The 14,292-nt window shown below is 42.0% G+C and overlaps 2 protein-coding genes across 2 annotated transcripts; one reads left to right on the top strand and one right to left on the bottom strand.

Annotated features, from left to right (window-relative positions):
• The first annotated feature begins 534 nt into the window (after nt 1–534).
• NUDT15 (nudix hydrolase 15) lies at nt 535–2,754 on the top strand. The gene is made up of 3 exons (XM_053936594.1): nt 535–753; nt 868–1,058; nt 1,580–2,754. Exons 1-3 carry the CDS (start codon nt 599–601, stop codon nt 1,723–1,725), a joined length of 492 nt encoding a protein of 163 aa, XP_053792569.1. The 5' UTR covers nt 535–598; the 3' UTR covers nt 1,726–2,754.
• Nucleotides 2,755–5,287: 2,533 nt separating this feature from the next.
• MED4 (mediator complex subunit 4) lies at nt 5,288–13,017 on the bottom strand. Its single transcript, XM_053936593.1, has 7 exons — nt 12,893–13,017; nt 11,070–11,136; nt 10,548–10,718; nt 10,122–10,179; nt 9,030–9,116; nt 8,097–8,228; nt 5,288–6,044 (listed from the first exon to the last, which is right to left on the bottom strand). The coding sequence occupies exons 2-7, from the start codon at nt 11,121–11,123 to the stop codon at nt 5,872–5,874; spliced, it is 675 nt and encodes a 224-aa protein (XP_053792568.1). The 5' UTR covers nt 11,124–11,136; nt 12,893–13,017; the 3' UTR covers nt 5,288–5,871.
• Nucleotides 13,018–14,292: the final 1,275 nt, after the last annotated feature.

The raw sequence follows: 14,292 nt of genomic DNA, 5'->3' as shown, positions 1-14,292 counted from the left end.
TCTCATATTCTACATATCTCTGTAATTTATAAAAATGTGAGAATGAAGGTAAATATTTGCCAACAGAAACTTTTATTTCTTCTTTATCAGTCAGGAACTGTTATTCCGCCTGTGGAGCTCTGCTCAGCTAAGTTTGTTGCTTCTTTTTTAATAATTCCAACGTGACACTTCAGAATCAGAATCTTCACAGACCAGAAACAGTGGGCTAACCAAAGAAGGGCCACTTTTCAAATTCTGGACAAATCTGCAGTCAGAGACCGACTGGCTCCCTGACCTTCAAAAACCGAGTCGTATCTTGCTTGTTTTCAGCTGCCCCTCATTTGCACACAGGCCTTTTCTATTCGCGGTGACCTCACAAGTCCGTGCGCGTTCAGAGGCGATGATCCCCATGCAAACAGCAGGACAGGGCACCTCTCCCTCTCGAGCCTGCCTTGGAACCTCGCCACCAGCGACGTCACCACCACGCGCATCTCGCGAGCTACGGACACACCCCCCGGCCAAGGGCCCCCCAAAACGCGGGATCCCAAACCCCGATTGGCGGATCCGCCCCAGCCTGCCCCCGGCGGGACCGAGCCTCGCCGAGCCCCCGGGGCTTGCCATGGGCGAGGAGGCGGCTCAGCCCCGGCGGCCCGGGGTCGGCGTGGGGGTGGTGGTCACCAGCGCCGCGCACCCCGACTGCGTCCTGCTGGGCAAGCGGAAAGGCGCGCTGGGCGCCGGCACCTACCAGCTCCCCGGAGGGCACCTGGAGTTCGGGTAGGAGCCCCGCGCCCTCCCTTCTCGCCCTACCCTTCCTTTGCAATGGTACAAAGGCCGTGCCCTGAGGCGGCCCTGCCTTCCCTTCCCTTCCCTTGCCTTGCCCGCCCGCAGGGAGAGCCTGGCGGAGTGCGCGGCGCGGGAGACGCTGGAGGAGGCGGCGCTGCGGCTGCACCATGTGCGGTTCGCGTCAGCCGTGAACGCGGTGTGCGCGTCCCAGCGCTACCACTATGTCACCGTGCTCATGAAGGGCGAGGCCGAGCCGGGCGCCGAGCCGCGCAACCGGGAGCCCGACAAGAACGAGGGTAAGTAATCCTCTAGTTCCAAGCGCCGTGCCGCGGGCAGGGACACCTCCCACTAGATCAGGTGGCTCCGAGCTCCATCCCGCCTGGCCTTCAACACTCCCAGGGATGGGGCATTCTCTGGGAAACAAAAAAAGCTGCTCAGGCAAAATGACTCTATATGCAACAGAGAACCTGACTTTGTATTGGTAGTTTCTATATGATCCATCTAGACTTACAGAGGAAGAATTGTTTTATCACAGAAACAAAGAATATCTTGAGTTAGAAGGGACCCCCGAGCACCATTAAATCCCATTCCTGGCCCTGCACGGGGCAACCCCAGCAATCCCACCTTGTGCCTGAAAAGGTTGCCCAAACACTTCTTGAGCTCTATCAGGCTGCACTATGGAGGCTATTCCAGTGCCCCAGCACCTTTTCCTAACATCCAGCCTAAACTTTTCCTGCCACAGCTTAATTTTGTTTCCTTGGGTCATGTCTTAACTCTATACTCAGATTTTTTTTTTTTTTTTTTTTTTCTCCTACAGGCTGGGAATGGGTCAAATGGGATGAATTTCCTCCAGCAGATCAACTGTTCTGGGCCTTACGCTGTTTAAGAGAGCAAGGTTACAATCCCTTTACAGAAGAGCTGGATCATCTAAAGGGGTACACGGGAAGTCACCAATTAGAGTAAAAACAAATTGTATGTTATGTAACAAACTAAAGGACAGACCCGCTTTTTTGGTGTAGAAGAAAAAAAGATATGAAGTGCTAACCCTGCCCATGTGAAAATATTATCTTTCCCAAAGAACATACCAACTGTTTCAGTGTTTTTCCCATGTTTCATACGACAGTTGTCTCTCATTCCAGACCCATTTCTAGGTTTAGTAGTTAACAATTAACGTTTGCTTTTACAGAAAATTCAGTGTTTTATCTAGTTAATCTTTATATTGATGAACAGCCATTTGGAAATCACCACTAGCCAGGGAAGCTTACTCACTTAAAAGCAGTTGCAGCAAAACTTACTCATTTAAACCTGCTTTCCTGTAATTACTGGACCAATTTTAAAACTTAGCCTTGTCTCTTAGCTTCAGTTATGAAGCTACTGTCATGAACAAAAATTACATTTAATAGACAATGCCTTTTTTCCCTGCAGACAGCAGTATATACTTGAAAATCAAAGGAGTATTAAAAATGTGAAAAGATTACCATGACTTATTGCAGAGAATGAAAATTCCCTGACCCTTCTTGCCAGTTGCTTTCATAACAGTTCTGTTTAGAGCCTCAGTTACATTGAATTTATCTGCAGCAATGTCTCAGATCTCTGCAATTGATCTGAATTTGTAACCGAACTCTCGGAATGGAGAGGTGCCTACTCTACTAGGCTGACACAAATCTCATTTATAGGTGTAGCTCCATGGAAAAAATCATACTTTGTGGCTAAAAAGAGCTGTCAGTATTAAACAGCACAGATGAGTGTAATTCTGTATGACTGGCTACTGAGATTTGGTAAAATAGTGAATTTTCAGTTTGACTGATTAAATGACTGAGTTGTTAGTGAATGAAATTACAGTACATACAATACCAAAGAGTTCATATTTTTTTTTTTTTTTTAGAATCTGTAACTAATTTTGATTCATTGTCACCATCCAGCTGTGGTCACTAAGATATCAGCAGTTAATTGTAGGATATAATTTTTAAATAAATCACTAATTGGCTCATTTTTCTCTTGTCAGGGTTCTTTTATAGCACATCTCCTGTCTATTTCCTTTAGATATACTCATTGTACAAAAATGTTGTAAGATATCTTTAATTTCTCTGGAATAAAAAAGAGGCACAATACTGAGATTAAAATTGCCTGAAATTATGAATTGACTTCTCAGTTTTTAAAAGAAATCAGCTTGAAGCTGATTCCTTACTTGGTACATAATTTTTTTTTAAATGGAGATGGCTCTTCTTGCTGAGAAACAGAGAGAGTGATGAGGCATAAAGATGCTACTGCCCCTGGCAATCCTCCTGCTTAGAGTTTGAAGTATTAATTATGTGCAACTTCCCTTAGGACAGACACCCATTCTCTGAAGTGAAGAAAGAAGTAACATTACACAGCAGTTTTGAAACGGGAAATTTCACAAAAAATTCCTTTGCTACTGTACCTTTGTAAAAAGCTTATTTTTCTATTCAAAAGTGGAGATTTGCTTCCTGCAAGCAACCTTATGTACACCGAAAATTATTCCATTCTGTCAACAAAGAAGCTGTAGGAAGAGTTGACAGATGTCCTGCCCATCTGTCACAAAGACTAATGAAGAAAAAAAAATCGAATTATTTAGTACAATTTTAAAGTTTAGAAAACATCTAGGTCCTGATGAGAGAACAGAGACCACTGTAAAATGGTCTGTCATTCAATAAATACTTTCTTGGCATATTTTGTTAATGGTTATGAACATTCTATTTCTTGTAAATACACAAGTAGACACTGAAATGAGGACACAAACAGTATCTCCATATGTCAGCATTTCTGTATCTTTTCAAAATGGATCGATTAAAAGACTACAGTGCATTACTGCAACCAGCTGTCAGCAATCCCCAACTCAAATAACTTTGTAGCCATCACACATTTATATTCCCCACCCCTGCAGAAAATGTGGTTCTCAGTCAATTTTAGCTGCCAAGACTCAGTCCTTTCAACTAAGTCTTTACTTTGATTTTTGGTACTTTTGCTAAATAGGAAAATAGTACACATCTAAGCCACTGAATAACAGAACACTCAGTTACCGTATCATGGTTTACTAAACTGTTTGTAACTGACAGAATTCACCTAAGATGGCATTATAATTAGCCATCCTATAATTAGCACTGAGAAGCATACTCCTGAACTGTGCATAGTTTGGAGCACTGATGCAAGGAAACTGATTAGGATGCATCTAATACCCAGTGTTTGATTTTATGCTAAGTGAACAGTGGGCAGAGCTGTTCCCTTACCTATTTCTTAGATGTAATACATTGGTCCCATTTAATCCTGTAACAGAGGAACTAACAAGGCAGAAAAATAAGTGGTCATTGCTTCAGTTCTCTCATATCTGGAAAGAATCACCCACCTCCACAATATTTCAGTTGGTGAATTATATAGATCACACATGCTTTAAGACAAAAACTAATGTGAGCTAGAAAAGGGGTAGGCAAGGTTAACTAGAATGACTGATACAGGGCACATGTATTTGGATTAATGTGAATTAAACAGGAAAGACAATGGAGATAAGCACCCAAGAGGAAAACATAATATTGAATAAAGGTTACAAAATGTATGTGTATGAATAACTTTAAGTTGTGAAAGAGGTGACAGTTTAATAACTCTGAAAATACTTGTAAAAGGAATAGCTGAGACAAAACCAAATTCCCCATTTCTCTGAAAACAAAACCCACTGCCCTATATTATGTGATTGAATGTGACTGAAGTCCTTTCTACATCCTTATGGGATTTGTACAGATTGGTCACAGGTGGCAGCATTACCAGCAGCAATGTTTGAAAGATTACTTGAGCAAAGGAGGAATTACCTGAATCATCAGGTACTTCCTGTGAGGAATCTACAAAATGGAAAAGGGAAGAGAATTGTGATCTATGCTGCAGTAAGCTGTGCTGCAGGACAGAAACCTGTAACTGCCAGGAGCAACAGTTCACATGAGTTTTGAAATTCTATCAGAGGGTTACATAAGAGAAAAGCAGCTGTCATGACTCCTTAAGCAAAACAGAACGAGGAAAGGAAAGCCAAGGGAATTGCCTTTGGAAAGACAAAATAATAACACTGCAGCTGATTCAGGAAATGTAATTGCAAAAGTAAACAAATCAGCAGGTTCAAAGAACTCAAAAAATTAAAGATGACAAGAACAAAAAAAAAAAAAATTCTTGAGCACTTTGATCTGAAAGGAGCTAAACCTGCAGCATGCCCCAAAGTGTGTCACCTCCAGGGTCCCAGGACACTTAACCAAGTATTTGGGGCAGCCTTGTGGGTGGGCACTCGCTGCTTCAGGGTCGGCCCAGCTTTGTGTGTACCTGGAAGGGCTCACCTGAATAGGAAGGACAGGCTTTCCACTTCTGACTCCTCAGCTGCTTCTAATGCTGACTGGGCACTTTGCATAGGGGAAAATGGAGTACAAACTTCTGAAACTCAGTCAGAATTCAACCACATACTGGGATAAAATGTGCTGAGTATTGAAGTTACATGGCAACTCGTCTAAGATTCCAGTTTGGAAAATTGACGTTAGATCAAAGCAGAGTTTATTTATGACAAATCTTCATTATATATTACAATAATTACAAACTCTTTTAATACACCTTATTGCCATATTTTTGTTCTTGATACACAGATGATCAAGGACAGATTTAGGCAGTAACAAAAAAAGGATACATTACAAACTTTGTGTTTAATTTCTGTGGCATAGAAAAGGCTATCATCAAAAGAGTAAAGTTACTAACAAACATACAAGGGGATTCCCCTTACACATTTTTTCCCAGGAACTTATGTCATCTAATGTATAGTAAATACATATATATAAATATATATTTACACATCTCTTGCAAACATACATTTACACAATCACTGAAAATCTGACATCTCTCCCCCAGCAGACAGCTTCCAGACATTTCTCCCAGCTCCCAGAACATCTAACAGGAAAAAAACAAGTCTATAGTCCATAGTTTTAAATTAGTCACCCTATTTCTGAGCCAGCTGTTATCTTCTCCCTACACAGGGCTGCTGGTGTAACAAAAGGATATTGCAGTTTGTGACAAACAGCATCTAACCTACCTTCACCACAGGAAAGGTCTACTAGGGATACTGTCCCCCTAGTCTGAGTCACTGCTGCTGCTTGAGGAGTCTGTTGACATAACTTCTACATCATCTTCATTCTCTTTATTGTGTCCTGGAGGCTCCAGCATGAAGTCATTACTATGATTAGGAGGTAGCATGTTCATTGACATATCACTTGACTGCCAAGGATACTGAGGAGCAAGCACATCTAGAAAAAAAAAGAGGCATAATCAAGAAAACTTTCAGTTTTGTATATTGACAAATTCAACAAGACAGCTCAACCAGAACTTCAATTTAAAATCAAAACAAATCTTGAAATCCTTTTCTAAATTTTGGACAAATTAAACCCTCCAGTAACAGCTGGAAAAATCTCATGATGGAGCAATTCTATAATCCTAAAAGTCTGCTCTGCCAGAGAGGCCCATTTATGTAGGTGGCTCTTGATAACTCATATACTCAATACAGAGCTTTTCAACTTCAAAGCACAGGTTTGAACTGATTTAGCACTCACAGCTACTGGGAGTAATGAAAATTATCACGGTCTGTCAGTATGCAAAAATAGATTAAAATATTAGATTAAAAAAAAAATCAGGCAGACCATAAAAATTCAGAGAAAAAGGCTTTATCCAAATATGCCTGAAAAGCCTTTATCTGAACGAGCTAGAATGGAAGCTAGTGTTTTACATTTTGTGGCCATGCTTCAATGCTAGAACCAGCCTGCTATTAAACCAGGCTGAATGTGTGTGCTAAGCAGCCTCAAGGTTTGGAGGTTACCAAGCAGTCCAGAAACTGGTCTGCACATTCACTAAGGACTCAGTAACAGGACATCTCTGCAGGAGTCTCCAAAAGGACTACATTTCATAATTAGCATTCTCAGGACATGCCTCCACACACCAACAGATTCAGCATCCCTACACAAAATGCTCAGGCAGCTTCAGCTTTCTTGTAAATCACTGTTTCCCTCTTACCTTGACAGTCTAGCTATGTGAGTATTTCACCTGACAGAGGAGCCCAAGACTCAATTAAGAATTTTACTGGAGGAGTTTAAATCCCACATTTTCCAGCTTCTCAAAGAAAATTCCTAAAATTCCTGAAAATTCCTTTCAGTTCTTATAGAGACAGCATTCAAAAGTAAATGGATCAAGTCTGCATCCTCTAAGGCAGAGGAGCCAGCCAGAACAGGCTCTGCCAAAACTTACACAAATAAATGCTGAAATTCCATTAGGGAGTCACAACCTTAACATCTCCTCTGACCATATTTCAAAAGAACAAAAAAGGTACGTGGGCCAATCCCCAGCATTTCCCTGGTGAGTTGCTATGGACAGATGTCAGGGTCCTACTCCCATTCAGCTCACTGACCCATTTTATCCAAGCCCAGAAGTTTACAAAGTGAGATGATGCAGAATTTCAAGTCACTTCCTAAGAGGTGACAAGAGGGTTAGACAGATGATCAGAAACACAAAATCCAAATTTACTATTTCTGCAGTGGAGTCACAAGAGGGGTTTTTTAACAAATTCAGCATGATTTTTGAAAGCAAGCTTTCCATAATACCTGATAGTGGCTTAACAGATATGTAAGAAACGTTACAGATCTCCTATGAAGCCAAACTACAACTTTTTCCACCATTTAGTCTAACTATGGTAGATCAATGCTGCACATACACAGAGCAACTGAACTCTTGATTCAATTACTGTAATTTACTGCTAAATTCAATTTTTGCATGAAGGAATGGATCTCACTGAAGTCAATGGAAGTGCCCATTTCACAAAGCAATTAAGGGATTAAAGCTTGATTCCTACACTCAGTGTACTATCTCAGCAGCTGTCCCCTGCCATGTCTTTTAAATCCAAAACTTCTAAGCATAGACTCAAAGAAAGGTAGGGAATAACAATAAACCACCTTTCTTCCAAATACAGCTTTCTCAATTCCATGCTTTGCCATCACCACTAAGCAAAAGCTGCTCACAAAGTGCTTCTTTCTAATATGTCTAGAAATCACTTAATTATTTATTTAAAATACAAAGGTAACTGAGTTTTGTTTATATTGACTTAGCTGTAGTGTCTGCAGTTTAGCAAGAAATGAAAAAAAAATTATGCAATTTCTAATTCCCTTTCTTTACTAGGTCTTCACTGCTAGGGAACAACATTAACCACAATTTTCATTGCTTTGCCTCTGATTTGCCTTTGCTAAGGGAAATGTATAGCTGCTGTGAATCTATAAGCAGTAAAGAAAAACAAAACAAAACTGAGTTTCGCTTACCTGGCAGTCTGCCTGCTGCAAGCGCATCCCCTGGTAAGTGTCCATTGACTCCATTGGTGGATGGGTTGTTCATCTGACCCAAGAGACCACTTCTCATTTCCAGATCTGTAGGATATGGCCTACGTGGGTCCCCTTTAAGAAAAAAAAAGGAAAAGAATGCTTTGAAATATTTACCAATTGTCTTGCAGACATTAGCTTTAGCTTCAGAGCCTAGTTTAATGACCAAAAAACCTCATACTCCGGTTGCTTGGATGAGCAGTGAGCATCACACCTGTTTTATTAAAATCCAAGTCTGTCTTTCACTTAAGACTTTCTTTGCTCATTCAAACTTGGCAGAAAAAGCATATTAAAAAAAACCCAAACAACCCAAAGCAACTCAAACAAAAACCCCATCATGTTTAAAAGATACTTTTGCTCACCCTGCTATTTCACAGCTAAACAGCAAGGACAGAAATTGGATCAAACACGTTTTCATTTTGGACAAAGAGGGTAGTATCCAAAATTGAAACATGTCATAGTAGAAGTTCTGCTTCTGGCTCCACTGTTTACTAACATTCTCTGAAAGAATATTGTAAGGTGCAAGAGGGAACACAACCAAATACATAGAAAAGCCTTTAGCATTAGCCTTTGACTTATAATCAGGGTAAACATTCAGGGGAAAAAGGCAAACAAAGGAGAACAGAGGAGGCCAATCTGTTAATGAAAGCAGACAGTTTCATAACCTTTTGGAGATGTAAGTGAAGTCCACAGGATTTTGGATATCCATTTTAGATAAAACTAAATATTTAGAATTAAATATTAGATGTAACAGCTGAAAAAAATGTCATTCTAATAAATGCTGGTGGTTATTGCTGTATAAAAACATTGTAAGACCAGATATTAACCATGATTTATTATTTTTTAAAAATCTACTGTCATAAACACAATAGTTACCTGGTACCCATGTCAGAGGGGCACAAACAGCATTGCTAGCACTGATCCTATGGGCATATTTAATTATTTCTTCAGAGGAAATGGCACCTGGAAGAACGGAAAAAAATGTTGCTGCATTCTTAAGAGATTGTGCATTTAATTATTTCAGAATATTGGCCACCAGTATTTAAAAGACTGGGAATGTGATTTTGCCAAACATTAAAAGCCTGGTTCAAATGCAATGACTGTTTAGAATATTCTCAAACTATGCAAAGATGAGCTTCGCAGTGAACTGAATTTACACACACAAGTACAAAACACCTTCAATATCAATGGTTCTCCAACCTCGTGAAAAACACAAACAATCTCTTAAACGAGTGTACTTGACAAGCACAAAAAAAAATTCTGAAACTTCAGCTCCTGCTTTAATATAGAATTTTCTGTAGCAAAGGAAGTTTTTTTGTTCATTCCCACAAGTAGCTACAGACTGTACCCAGAAGAGTCCCTCCAAATATGTGCCTGTATTAGATTAATAGGAACTTTATTAAATTCCTTGATTTTCTAGATGAAAGGGACATAACAAAATTATAAAAGACACTGTAGAAACAACACAACACAACCTAAAGAAGATGCCTTCTCCCTCCCCCCTGCCCTCCCCATCCCCCAAAAAAAAAGTTAGTTCAGCTTGGTAAGTGCCACAGAATGGCAGGAATTGCTACAATTAAAATCTAGTATCACCAGCTAGTCAGTCTTTCAAAATACAGTGCATATACACACAAACATTCTCTTCCTTTCCTTAGCAAACTTCCTGAGGCAATTTAGTAAGGCACTTAGGTAATCAGATATATTATTATCAGTCCAAGAAGACTGCTAAGACACTTTCATATTAAAATATGTTTTAAAATATGTTTGCCACAAAAAAAAAATTCAATGCTGTCTTTATTCTGAGAAAATGGTTACACTTTCACAATGAAATGGAAATTTGTTTACACAAAAAGCATCTGAAATCTGTGATAGTAAAATTAAAAGAAATAAAAAAATGCCCAATTTGAGCTCACTAACAACTTTCTTTAGAATTGAATTTATGTAATATGTACAATGATGGATACTCACCTTTTCGTGCTTTTTCAATTGATTTCAGTTTTTCCTTTGCTTGATAAACAGCTGTTGCCTAGTTGTAAAAAATAAAAATCCACAAAGCAAACCAAACCTTCAATACATCTTTAATTTATAAACGTCTACATAAAGTCAGCTTTTGTGAATAAATCCTTCCATTTAATAGCATTTTAAAAGAGAAACTTCCATGAACATTTTCAAAATACAGAAATAAAGTAGACTTAGAAGCAAATTAACATTATAAAAAAAAAACTTAATACCATGATAACTAAACAGTGTTTGACTACTGAGAAAAAACCCAAACCACTAAGCTCTTATGAAGTTTTAAGTATGTAAATCTTCTCAAACTAACATAACACCATTTTGCCCAGAACCACCTTTTCTACAAGATGCTCAAAAGCAAACACATCATTATGAACTTACCAGTATGTGCTCTGCTTCTTTAAGCTGTTTCTGCAGCTGCTGAATATCATTATCCCGCTTTTCTACTACCTTTTCTAAAAGCTGCATTTCATGATGGATTTTTCCCTGATCAACTGCCAACTTCATTAGCTCTTGAAACTCTCCGTCTCTCTGAATCAGCAGTTCCAGGATCTATTGAACAACAGTTTTGTAGAACTTTTAATTTGGCTAGAGTAACAACACACCCTCAGTCATGCTACAAAGAAGAGCAAATGGCATCCATAGGAGTATTTTTGTTTGAATGAAAAATGAAACAAAATTTCTTCCTGTTTGCAGAAACAGCCTATGAAGCACATAAAAAATGAATAAACAACAGGAGAACCAATAATGCCTTTGTAGCAGGGCCAAATCCCCATCATGACCATTAACACGAATATAGGCAAGGACAAAGGGAGAAAGTAAGGACAAACAAAAGAATGGAAAAAAATTAGAAGTAAAGCATTATGCTTATCCAAAGAAACACAATTTAGAAAGGCAGCTTACCTGGCTCTCTTCTCCTGGTTGTGGAAGCTTTTGGTTTCTTGAAATTGCCAACATTTCAATTAGTTCCCTGAAAGGAGAACTCCGTTTGCACAGTTTTCTAAGGCTCCACTGTCAAGTCATCCCAAAATTACCAGAGTACTGGTATCATTACGAAAGTATTCATGGACCTGAGTATTTTATATTTTATAGTACAGTGTGAGCAGGGACTTTTCAACCAAGAAAGCACATTCTTTTCTTTGTTATTTGAGCTCATGAAGCCCTCATGAACTCAAGAAATGTGCTAAGTTCCTGTTAAACCATAAAAGACATAAACAGAAGCTGAGAGAAGAAACAGCATAATGGAGTGCACTCAGATCCTTCTTCTACTAGCTTTGTTTGTTGCAAGAGGGTCTTCACTGTTTTACTTCTCTACTTTTCTCCATTTTCTTTGCTTGGTCCAGTGTAAGCAGCTTAGTGGGGTGTGTGAGTAATATAGCAGTGGGGCCAGAAATGTCAAAAAAAAAATCCCCAGTAAAGGTCTGATCTTGGTCTATGTCTCTTGGTCACTCCTGAACACTACTATGATTTTAAACAATTAGAGAATAAAGAAAATTGTCACTGTTACTAAAACTTTATTCTACCTGACCAACACTGAGCAGTAGCAAATAAAATCCATTTTAAGTAGGTCAGCTACCACCATCAAAGGTGATGTCATGGAATGCTGTAATTCTACTCTGTGTCAGCCAGATAATGCACAGATGTAGATTCCAAACTATAGAAAGGCTACAGATTAGACATGTGGCTTAATTTTTGCCCCTACCACCAAACCAGTATTGTGACTGAGAAAGGCCTAGCCCCAGGGTGCTGCAACACTTTGCTGATCAACAGGAAGATTCACTAAATTCTGCTGAGCATTGCTCTGGCTTCATTGTGGTAGAATGCTAGTTCCAGGATCAAAAAAAAAAAAAAAAAGTAATTTAGATAAAAACAAGTTTGTTTTCTTTTTTCCATAAACACATGCTCTTCAGCAACTCTTATGCCACAATAAAATCTGTGACACAGGATAAAACTTAACCAGACACAAGGAGAGCAACTCACCAATAGCTTATCCTACTCTTGGTAATCACTGAGTGAGCAAGCCACATGGATAGCACAGGTTATTCCCTCTGAAAATGCTTTCCTAAACTCCTGCTCTCCCTGAGGTGTGGAAAATAATTAGGAACTATCTGAACTTCACTGCCAGCTGTGCCACCACGACATGGTCGACAACTTGGATGGGGGTTACCAGCCCGGACTAAAGACCCTGGAGTAAGTATCTGAGCGTTTCTACCACTCTGAAGACAAGCTCTGCAGCCTACTTGGAGTGAATGTGGCACTGACGAGAACAGCTGATGTCATGCAACACCATCTACGTATTTCTGACTTAAGCATATTTTTAGTGATTAATAAAATGCCTAAAATCGGCGTGTGAGCGCACACTTCACAGGAAACAGAGGTGTCAACCAAGTGAGAAAGGCAAGTGGGAGAAAAAGGAAGCTACTCCTTCTCTCTGCAAACGACCGACGCTTTCCCAGTGGGATGAGCGCCGGGAAGCGTTGCGCAGGGCCGGGCCGAACGCCGGCGCGGCACCATCCTGAGGACGGCGAGAGAGCAGGAAAACGCGTACCGAGCCGGGTCGGACCGGCGCTCCAGTCGCGCCGGGCCCCTCCCATCCCAACCTCAGGGGCTGCCGCTCCGCCCGCCGCCCCCGCCGCCGGCTCCGCGCACGGACCGCGCCGGGAGCCCTCACCCCGCCCCCGGCGCCCCGCCGCCACCCGGGGCCGACGGGGGGCCGAGCGCGGTACCTGGCCAAGAGCTCGAGATCCTCCAGCGCCGCCAGGAGCCGGTCCCGGGTGCTGCTCCGCTCCCCGCCTCCCCCGCCCGCCGCCGCCCCGGCGCCGGCCCCGGCCCCGGCTCCTGCCACCGCCGCCGCCATCGCGATCCGGGCGCGGACCCGAGCGGGAACCGCCCCCGGGAGGCGCGGGCAGGCGCGCGGCAGCGCCCCCGGCGGCGGAGCGGCGAGCAGCAGCCGCGAGGCGGCGCGCGCATGCGCGGGGCGGAGGCGCCCGGGGGCGGGGAGGCAGCGGGGACTGGCGGGGCTCGTCCCCGCGGACCGGCGGTGTGAGGGGAAAGGAGGTCACGTCTGCCTCGTGGGGGCCAGATGCGCCTCTGTCTCAAGGCCAGGTCGCTGCGCGAGGATCTGCGCTTGTTGCTCTTTGAATCATAGGATCATTTAGGTTGGAAAAGACCTCTGAGATCATGGAGTCTGAACAGCATCGTGTCAACTAGAGCAGGGCACTAAGGGCTGTGGCAAGCACATTTCTCTCTCTCTCTGGATTTTTCACTGAGATGCACAGAGAGAAATGAAAGAGAAAACAATTTCTATTTCTGCTCCTTGTTTTCCTCTTGTGGAGTGTGTTTGGAGAATTGTTTACCTAGAGCGAATGCTTGGTTGGATCATGGATGGTTTGGCCCTGATGTCCAATCGGATCCACCTGTGTCTGGACTCTCACGAGAGGGTCACGAGTTGTGAGTTAGATATGATAGTTAGGGAAAGTAGCATGTAGTTTTTAGTATCCTCTTTTGTATAGTATATTAATGTATTCTAGCATAATTATAATAAAGAAATCGTTCAGCCTTCTGAACTGGAGTTAGACATCATCATTCTTCCCATTGGGTTCACCGACAGACATCTACAACAAAGGGCCACATCCAGTCTTTCCTTAAGCACCTTCAGGGATGGTGACTCCACCACCTCCCTGGGCAGTCCAGGCATTCCAGTGCTTAATCACCCTTTCTGTGTAGAAAATCTTCCTAATGTTCAACTTAAACCTTGCCTGGTGCATCTGAAGACTGTGACCTCTCGTTCTCCTGTTGCTAGTTGTTGGGGAGGAGAGGTCTGCCCCCTGCCCCCACCTGGCTACAACCATTCCAACTAGAATGCATTTGTGGAGTCCCCGGGCCCCCACAAAGAGCCTCCAGATGACACTGATATGTGCTAAAGATACAGAAAACAGGCTGCAGGTGAAGTGTGTGCAACTGTATTACATCTTCAGGGGGTTTAACTCAATTTTTGAGAGTCTTGGTGTCCAAAAATCCCTCAGGTGCCTTTGATCAGATGGAGGATGAAATCACAGAATCACAGAAAGGGTCAGGTTGGGACCACAGAGGGTCTCTGGTCCAACCTCCCTGCTCAAGCAGGGTT

The sequence above is a fragment of the Vidua chalybeata genome, chromosome 2, assembly GCF_026979565.1.
Source record: "Vidua chalybeata isolate OUT-0048 chromosome 2, bVidCha1 merged haplotype, whole genome shotgun sequence".
In the NCBI taxonomy this organism is placed as follows: domain Eukaryota; kingdom Metazoa; phylum Chordata; class Aves; order Passeriformes; family Viduidae; genus Vidua; species Vidua chalybeata.
Note: the sequence above shows the minus strand (reverse complement) of the source record. Positions and strands in the feature narration are given on the sequence as shown.

Excerpts from the sequence above, each read along its gene's own strand:
- MED4 (XM_053936593.1), bottom strand. The coding sequence starts at position 11,123 with ATGTTGGCAATTTCAAGAAACCAAAAGCTTCCACAACCAGGAGAAGAG. Across the intron at positions 10,180-10,547 it reads AAGAAGCAGAGCACATACTG|GCAACAGCTGTTTATCAAGC; the intron begins GTAAGTTCATAA and ends TTTTACAACTAG. Across the intron at positions 8,229-9,029 it reads CCCTCTGACATGGGTACCAG|GGGACCCACGTAGGCCATAT; the intron begins GTAACTATTGTG and ends TTTTTCTTAAAG.
- NUDT15 (XM_053936594.1), top strand. The coding sequence starts at position 599 with ATGGGCGAGGAGGCGGCTCAGCCCCGGCGGCCCGGGGTCGGCGTGGGG. Across the intron at positions 754-867 it reads GGAGGGCACCTGGAGTTCGG|GGAGAGCCTGGCGGAGTGCG; the intron begins GTAGGAGCCCCG and ends GCCCGCCCGCAG. Across the intron at positions 1,059-1,579 it reads GGAGCCCGACAAGAACGAGG|GCTGGGAATGGGTCAAATGG; the intron begins GTAAGTAATCCT and ends TTTCTCCTACAG.